The sequence below is a fragment of the Podarcis pityusensis genome, assembly GCF_964106645.2.
Source record: "Podarcis pityusensis genome assembly, chromosome: 2".
NCBI classification, from domain to species: Eukaryota; Metazoa; Chordata; class Lepidosauria; order Squamata; family Lacertidae; genus Podarcis; species Podarcis pityusensis.
The window spans coordinates 31,930,764-31,940,342 of record NC_138029.1 but is presented as its reverse complement, the minus strand read 5'-3'; the positions used below and the strand labels follow the sequence as shown (position 1 = coordinate 31,940,342).

General features: G+C 43.1%; 1 protein-coding gene across 1 annotated transcript; it reads left to right on the top strand.

The window, feature by feature from the left end:
• Window positions 1–5,017: 5,017 nt before the first annotated feature.
• PPP1R27 (protein phosphatase 1 regulatory subunit 27) lies at window positions 5,018–7,813 on the top strand. Its single transcript, XM_080994130.1, has 3 exons — window positions 5,018–5,475; window positions 6,395–6,545; window positions 7,031–7,813. Exons 1-3 carry the CDS (start codon window positions 5,298–5,300, stop codon window positions 7,152–7,154), a joined length of 453 nt encoding a protein of 150 aa, XP_080850256.1. The 5' UTR covers window positions 5,018–5,297; the 3' UTR covers window positions 7,155–7,813.
• Window positions 7,814–9,579: the final 1,766 nt, after the last annotated feature.

Here is a 9,579-nt window from a genome sequence, read left to right as displayed (position 1 = left end):
TTGGAATTCTATCTGGTAATAAAATGTAAATTATGGCAGAAGGAGACAGTATAGTAAGAGATATTTGTTTTTGAAGAGGGAAAAAAAGAAGAGGAAATATTTACATATAGTTCCAAGCAAAAACTTTGTGGCTTGGTACCTGAGCTTAATGGGGCGTACCAGACATGGGAGCTAAAAATGGCTACCATACAGCTGCGAAGTCTTGAAGACCAAGTTTGCCTCATTGCACTTTTAAATGATGTGTGAATGTTTCAAAAACTGCAGTAAAAAATTGACTTACACCACATTTTCAAGCCCTGCCCCCAATCTTTTCAGTTCTGAGTTATACTCAGTGTTATGGCTACCAACATAAAGATAACTAGCTCTTTTGGAAGGAGATTATTGGTTTGATCAGAACATGAAAAGCAAACCTAAATCTGGGCCATGAATTATCACACCCATCTTCTATAATACCTGTATCCAGATAGATTTTACAGCTGAGCAAAGGCACAAAGGATGGATATAAGTGCCACATTCCTCACAGTGCCTCCAGCAGAAGGATTTGGGTGTTCACAAGATTTGTGACATTTTCACTAGGGTATAGTGCCAGGGCTTTTCAGCTGGAACTGTTCTGGCACCTCTCAGGTAGGCACCATTGCCATTATAAGAGAACCAAGGGAGGCGTTCATAGTAAGCTTGGCACCTCTTCTGGAAAAGTAGCACTGTGTTAGTTTCACTCATCTGTACATTTTAAGTGAATTTTCCTGGATGATAGAGGAGGTAGGTGAATAGTTTAGAAGACCAGGAGAACTCCCATGAGTGTTGGCAAATTTCCTTTCCTAGATCTACTTCCAACATGGTTCTAAGAACAGATGTGGAACAGAATGTCACTCCCAACAGAATTAGATATGAGAAACCATGCCTCCGTAAGAAGTGACAGACCCTTCCACCATCCTCTTGAAGGCTGTTAAAGGCAAAATAGCTTGATCTTTCAGAGCCCTAACGGCTTGCTTGTACCTTTTGAGACTGAGGAATGTCTACATTATTGACCGAAAGGGTAAAATTCAGGAGCAACCCAAATTTGTATCTTTTATAGGCTCCCGGCAGAGCCTGTAATACAATAATACAAAATGGAAGTTTCTCTCCCCTCTCTTCTCGAACCAAATTCATCTTGAAAGGCATTTCAAACTACCAAACTATCTTCCAAAGCTTTACAGGGAAGGAATTCTGTAAGTGGTAGAGTAGATGCCTAATGTCTGCTGAAGTAGATTGGATGATTTAAAAAAAAAAAAAAAAAAAAAAGCAAGTGCTTCCTCTTAAGGAAGAGTGTGACTTGCAAGTTATGTAAGGACCAAGTTATTTAAAGGGCTTTGTACGTCATGGCCAAGTCTTTGAATGGTGTGCAGGATAGGAACCCTGGTGTAATAGTGCTCCCGGATGGTCAGTCCCCTGTAAGCTGAGCTGCGTTCTGCGTCACCTGACCTCCGTAACCTACATAAATCAGGCAAGTTAGGCAACTTAGTATGACCGCATACTCTGCATAATTCTTTTATTCATCCTGGGCAGCGTCAAGAAGCTCTGCAAGGCTTGAGTCTTCCCCTGGCTTCTAGAGACCTTACTCAGCAAGGTTCTAGAGACCTTACTCTGGCTTCTGAGATTTCACCTTTCAAGCATATCTTTGTGGTTGCGTATGCTAGGAATTTACTCTTTATGTAACGAGGGAGCAAGCACATACCCCCATGTCCAGTGGAATTGTTGTATTCAGCCAATGTTGCAAGGGCTCATATAGTAGAGTCTTAAGGCGCTGGGACTCGACCTGCAGAGGAAAAACTAACACATGCAACCCCCTACTCTGCAGTACAATGGCAAGATTGTGAGGATGCTATTGCAGTTGCTAGGTCTGAATTTGGATAGCAAGTCTAAAGGCATTTGATGTTCTGAAAAGTGCCCCAAGCTACTCCATTGCAACAATGTGCTTAAAATCCCGTAACTGAAGAGTGCTTTCTAAAGCAATACCGTACTCGTCATCACTTGAGCGTTGAGTTAAGTGGAACTATTGCACCTGTTGGTCCTTTTCTGTTATAAGTCTGTCATCCATGGTCAGCCACCTCCACAACAGAGAACTGGGTATCCATGCTTACCTGTCCCGCGCTGTTGCTTGATGCCAGGCAAAACAACTCACCTATGATCTGATCATGGGTGAGGTGACTGACCTTGTGCGCATAACTGAGATATGGGTAGGTGAATTGGAGGGCCCTGACCTTAGCTTGTGTTGCCTATCTTGGTATTTGGTGCAGCATCAGGCAAGATTGGAGCCACAGGGAAGGGATGTAGTGGTTGCTGCATTAAATTTCATCATTCGTGCCAGAAGGGCCAGCCCATCTGGGAGCTGGGAGCTGAGGGTTTGTACCTCTGTTGGGTGGCAGATACAGGACAGGGATGTGGTTGGTGTCCTGTCCACCCACCTGCCTGACTTGGTGAAGAATTTCAGGACGTTAGTGCTGAGGGACTTCAAGATCCATGCAGGGCCTGTTGTGCCTAGGCCTGCTTGGAATTTCATGGGTACCATAGGGCTGTCTCAATAAATTGTGCACCCAACACATACTGGTGGGCATGCTCTAAATATCACCTTTGCTACTGAGTGATTGGGGAAGGATCTGGTGGTGATTATCACCCCATTGAACCACGAGAGAGATCAAATCTGATGTATTTCTGAATGATCTGGGGGATTTTTCAGGCAGCATGGCTGTTGCTTCTGTTGAGGCCCTAGTTTCATTTTAAAATGGCAAGATAGGGAAATTGATATGATCGCTCCTAGACCAATTTCAGAATTGTTTTCAGGCTGCTTTACTACAAAAACAGGTTTGGTCACCCTGACTGATCACTTTTATTGGGAGAGAAACCCTACAACCCTGTGGATTCTTGATCTCTGAGACATTTAGTATCATCATTGAACGTTGTGCTCTGGAACAACTCAGAGGGTTGGGGACTTGGAAGCACCTTATTTCTGTAGTTCTTCTCTCACCTGCTAGGTCATTACCAGAAAGCAGTACTTGGATATTGTTGCCCAATCCTGTGTGTACAGAAGAACCTTGCCCAGCCTGCCAAAGGACAGAGCCATTGGGCAAGTTGAGGATTCTCAGTGTAGACAACATTCTAAAGGTCAGGAAGCTTTTAATTCCCTCTCGTTCCAAGAAATGGTGTACAAAGACACACATACTGAACAGCTATTACCTGTCATACGCACAGAATCCTGACAGGTGTTGTGTTTGCTGGCCACTTCTGCTGAAAAATATTTCTGTAAGCAAATATGTAATTCTGTCACATGATGGGGAGCGACAGCAGCCCTAGCAAAGGAAAACAAGTTGCTGCATGCTGATTGAAGGGAAGGCAGGAGACTGTTTTCTCGCTCTGCTCAGCTGGGATGCCAGGCGAGCTAGGGCCTCCAAAAATAGGGTCTGCCTTGTAGATTGTTTCAAATGGCTTTCTACAGCAAAATTAAAAATATATATGCAAATATGCACAAATGTGTTTGGCAGTATTCAAATGACAGTGTAAAATGTACACTTCTAGCAGAGTGGCTGATCCAAGGCTAGGTAAGAGCCGAGAGCTGGGCCCATAGGCAGGGGGAGTTGTGTGACGGCATTGGTCCCCTGCCCAATATGTCACTTTAGTTTCTGACACTAGCAGGATGTCTCTCATTTCAAGCTGCAGAAGGCAAACTTTCAAATCGTTGCTATGAGGAATACATGCATCCCATATGAACAGGGCTAGTTTATGAAATAAGGCCTCCATGCCAGCTATGGGTCTTTGGGTTGTTGGTTTTAGCTGCCTTCATTCTGAGATGAAAAGCCAGTTTCTAGCCCAGTAATTTGCTCATCCTGATCTCATTGTGTAGTGTTCTCATGCTTTGTAATATCAAAGGCAAATGGGACATGCTTTTATTCATTGTCACAGTGTCTGTAAACAGGGGGTTCCTTACAAAACCCAGAATAACAAAAGCAGAGCTGTGGGATGTCTCATTACTGCTCCTTGCAGTTGCACTGTTTACCATCCAGTGCCTGCTGAGGTACCCAAGGAAAGTAGATTATTCTAGTTTATTTTTACAGAGTCAGACACTTGGCATATTTCTTCAGGAAGAGAGGGAAGATAAACCTCTTCTCATCAGGCTGCTCTGATGCGGATGCTTTTTGGTTGGTGGCCAATTCTAAAGGGGCAGGAGGACGGATATCATTGGGAATGGCGGCCATTCTGCCCTGAGCCAGTTACGTCTGGAATCAACTGGCTGATTGAAGAAAGAAAAGTTTCCAAGGTTGGGAGATGCCTTTCTAGGGTACGTAGGGTTATATCCAGTGCCAGTCATAATGGAGGAGACACACAGAAGTTAATCAAAGTGGCTAACAAGGTGTCTACCTGATGGGATACAACCCTTTGCTGTTAAGTTTGGCATATGAGACCAATTTCATTCTGTGAGATGGCAGCACTTGAAGTGGGAAATTGGTGGAAATGCATTGATGTTTTCGAAAAGAGGAAATGCATGCTTTCATAGTTTCCACCATTTTCACCACATAATTTGGGTAATATTCTTGCTTATTCAAAACTCAAGATACAACAAAATGCAGCAAGTTAGAGTTATACAACTTAAGGAAATGTGTAGTTTCCTTTAAAAGATGTAAATTTTGAAGTTTTGCTATCTGCACAATTTGAACTGAACTTCAGTGTAGAACTGAAGTTCCATGCATTTCTCTCCTGTGTATATTCTGGAAAACCCACAAAGGTTGTCAAGAGGTTCCAGAAAACAGGGCTAACAGTGGACTTCGCAAACAGTGGTTTGCAGAATCTGGGGCTGCTGGGTTCTGGGATCTACACAAGCCGATTGTGGAGCAAGCTTGACCCATTAACTATTGCACATCGACAGGTGGGATGTAAATTGAAACCCTGACTTATATTCAAAAGGGGGAGGCCGGAGGGCAGGGCAGCTCAGTTACCAAATCTCATGGCAAATAGCATGAGCGGACTATCCTCAAAATAGCCATGGGGAAGATATATAACAGGAGACACCGCTGGAAATAGTCAGTCCTCAACAGGAGATCACCCACACATGCTCAGTGTTTTCCAAGGAAGTCCCATCAGGAGCAGAAATCATAGCTAACATCCCACCAGTCTTTCAGGTGCAAGCGTCACAGAGAAGAGAATCCTTTGGGTCTCAAGGCACTTCAAAGTCGTCTGGGTTGCCGTGTGCTTTTTTTATTATTCCTCAACACCATTTTTCAGTCCTGTCTCGCTGGTCTCTTGCTCTTCCTTCTACCTCTGCCACAATGAAGTATTACTACCCAGACTCACTTCCCAGGTATAGGCGATATACACGAGGCCTGAAAACTGTGCGTTTCCCCAATGACGTTCTCTTCCTGGACCATATTAGGCAGAGCGACCTGGAGCAGGTGGGCCGTTTCATCCGTGCCAGGAAGGTCACCTTGGACACTATCTACCCCTCAGGTAAGTAGGACGTGGGTGAACCTAACTGAAGGGTGGTTGAATAAGCCTAAGCACTAGCAGATGCCTAATCCCAAAGTCAGGCTGTGTGTTACAAACTAGGTCATGTTTTTTCCTCTAACACTTACATCAATATAGGGAGCTATGTCACCTGAAATCCTTTTGCTAGACACTTGAGTATTGAACAGATTCTAAGGTGATAGATGCTAAGAAAACTATGCCAATGTACAGCGCACTCTCTGAGAAAATTTAAATCCCTTTACTAATCTGCTAATGCAGCTTGTTCCTGTGTGAATAAAATATGGCTGCTGAGTTGAGAACAGAACAATATATCCAGTGGCAGGATGAACAGAGCAGCTTCATGCCCAGCCGTAAAGCTGAATCAGTGTTTCTTTGAGCCGTTTCCCCCAGCTATGATCTCAGCATGAAAGGCTGCACTTAAAAAAGGAATCCAGTAGTCACAGGAATTTCAACAGTTACAGCTACTATGGCCCAGTAGATTGTTAGAGTGTGTTTGCTTCTCACTGACTTCCATCACACTTAGACTTTCATAACATTGACTCAGTATTGCAGAAGGCCATAGAAGCCTTGATTGAGGTGCTGTTCTTACAAACTGCTTACTTAATTCCCCAAATAAGTTTCTGGAACTCACTCAGCTTTGGTTAAAATAATATTCTTTTTCTCCATGCAAAGAACCTGGTGGGCCAAAAATTGTCCCCTCTGTGTGCCGTTTCCCCAACAATTATAAGGTAATGCAGCCTTAAAAATGTAAAGGCCCTGGTCTAGTTTCCTGAGAAAAAAAGATGCATTTTGCTTCTAGACTCCTCCCCACTGTCTCAAGCATATTAGCATAACTCCCTTTTTGTGGGATGTTTTCCTAAGATCTGCAGGTTGTGGCTGATGCATTACCTTTTCCCATTAGGTATGGCTGCCCTCCATGAAGCTGTGCTTTCTGGGAACCTTGACTGCGTCAAGCTGTTGGTGAAATATGGTGCTGACATCAATCAGAAAGATGAGGACGGCTGGACACCCCTACACATGGCTTGCAGTGATGGTCACGCTGATATTGCAAGGTCAGAGATGCAAATTATGTTAACCTTTAATCTCTAGTCTAGCCATGCCCACCCTCTCTTGACAGGCCACAAACTTGGTCAAGGAAAACGGGGAGGGAAGTAGGGCTTGCTCAACAGTGAGTGCTAGGCTTAGACTTGAGGTGATGACATGTCTGTTGGCTAGATGACCATCCTATAGGTAGTGCTAGTCTTCGGACACTAGCAGTGATGTTTTGCGTTGGCGTGTTAAGTGACCTATGATATCTCCCAAATATATAGGATATCTCAAGTAAGAAGGTGAGAATGGAAACCAGATATAAGAGAAGACTGGTCTCTTTATGGAAAGAGGAAAGCTTTACATTGAAACTAACAGCCAATTCACAAGTCCTCTGTATCATCTTGTATATGAAAGCATAGGGAAAAGTGCATGTATGAACCAAACTGTGCATGTGGGTATGTGTGTCAATTATGTCCTCGTCTCATCACCTCATTCTTTAATCCTGCAGGTACCTCATCTCTCTTGGTGCCCAGCGTGATGCTACCAATGATGAAGGGGAGAAGCCATCCGACCTAATTGACCCAGAGTACAAGGAGCTTGTGGAGCTTTTCAAAGCAGCCCGAGTAGACTAAGCTAGTGCCGCTCAGCTCTTTCCCATGTGGAGTTCAGCTTCCATGGCAGGCAGCAGCATTTGTTGCATGCTGCAAGGAGGCTAGCAAAGTTGCCCCTACTACGTTGGCAAGAGTGTATGGCCTCCTAAAAGAGACCACAGTTTGGTTGTAATGTGTATGTATGAGAGTGGCTACCTTGGGGTTTATCAGAGAGCTATGCTTGGGATAGCCCTTCCAGAAAATGTAAACTTCTCTACCATGTGGCCCATTTTCTGGTACCTGCTACGGTCAGGCTTTAGTTAAAATGAGTCTAATGGCTGGGACACACTGGCCCAAACGGCACTGTTGTGCAGGAGGTTCACACAGGTGATTATGAAATGAACTGGACTGGGTACCAATTTGTGTGAACATACACCTTCCAATTATTATCTGGCAGTGACTGATTTGAACAGTGCTTTCTCAAAGACATTCAACCTATTCAGGCCTGAAGAATCCTCACACAATTATCACAAAAAGAAAATAGCCCCAACTTCAAGCTGGTATCTTTCTGCTGTATATATTATCCTAAAAATGTCATGTATAAAGTCTCACATGTTTGCTCCTAGATTTGCTTTTCTACTGTTATTTTTTATGTGGTTCTGAAACAGCTTTTTATTTTTTCAATAAAGTAATTTCTACAACCTTGGGTTATTTTTATTCCCTCTGCTCTTGGGAAGGGTAGCCACACTTCCTGCCCAGACACTTTGTTTCCCAGGTTGCCCTTAGACTGTTCCCTAGCTGCACATGAGATTTTGGATATGAAATGAGGAAATGAATTCTAAAGGAAAGTAGAACAGCTTAAAAAGCAGAACAAGATATAGTGACTAATGCCTAAAAGTTCTCATTCATACACATCTAGCTGTTTAACTTTGATGGAGGACATGTATTTACCTTGAAGTTGTCCATTAGACATTGTCCCTGCTGCACCGTTATTTCATTCTGTTAAGTAAGGGTCAATGTCCTCCTAGTGGTGCAGTAATAAAATTGTTAGCACATTTGCAAAGCTAAGCAGGGTCTGGTATGGCTTCAGATTAGATGTTGAGATTCCTGCACTGCAGGGAGTTGGACTTGATGACCCTTGGGGTCCCTTCCAATTCTACAGTTCTGTATTATTAAATTATGCAACTTGAGTATTTTTTTTTTTGCAGCACTTATAATATGTGCAACATACTATAGCTCAGGTGATTGGACTAGATGACCCTCGTGGTCCCTTCCAACTCTACAATTCTATGAATCTTTGCATGCTCTTTTCTCTGGAAGACAGAAGAATGAAATGGCAATGCAAGATGGTGGATATTAGCCCTCAGCTGTGCATTGTTTCTGATAATTGCACAGTCTATGGTACACCACACAGTTTGAAGAAATTAAATAATCAGGCTTCTTTTGTTTGTGGCTGCTTCTTTCTGATAGGTTTCAGGTACAGTGGTGTCGTTCCTGCAACCTATCACTTGGAAGGGGAATAAGAGGCCTGTAATAAAGTTCTTGCTATTTTTGTCCCAAATGACTTGAGTTGGCTTTAGTAATGACTTGGCAAATGCATGAACAAGACGGGAAGAAAATTAGATGTGACATTTCTTGGAGAAGAGTCAATGCTTGGAGGTTTGTCCACTCAGAGACACCTGATAAGTGCTAAATACTACTTCCCAGGCGGATAGTTTGTCTCTTGGTGAAAATCAGTAGTGAATCATTTGCACCATCTGGGTCAGCATGCTCTGACAGAAGTAGGGCAGCTCTGCACAACTCACAGTTACTTCAGGCTTCCTACATATTTGGTTAGGTGTCACTGTGGTTGCCATCTAAGCATACATCACCATGCAGAGCTATTGTCAGGGCTCACTCTATAATACACTGCACATGCATTAAGTTTGGGGACACTGCTCAACATCCTGAGATCCTCAGCTTTACTTTTAAATAACTTTTAGCCCTGGCAATAGATGATAGGCACAGACAATGCCCAATAAGATGATAAGCAAGGTGTTGTACAGGATTGGTCAGAAGTCAGGGCTTCAGTGTCCAGCAAGGATCTTTGATCTGCCCTTGTCTAGTAAGCAAAAACAAGTGGTTTTCTCTTATTTTTACCTATATTTGTTTGGTTACATTTAGGAGACTTTTGTTGAAACCTTAGTTCCTAATGTGTTGGAGTTGTACTAAACCAGGAAGTCTCCACTCCCATGATTCCCCTTCTGAATGCAGCACTTTAAAATGCTTCTACAGAACACTGTGTAATGACAAAAACCCATTCAAATGGGCAAGTTAAAAAATGAATTTTAAAAATACAAGTGTGTGAGAGAGAAAGGGATTGCTTTTGTATTGCTATTTGAAGTGTCAATCTATATAGTGTGCCCTATCCTGAAGGCTTGGGCAAGGTCTAAAATTAATCCTACACCAGAAAAACAATTAACATTTC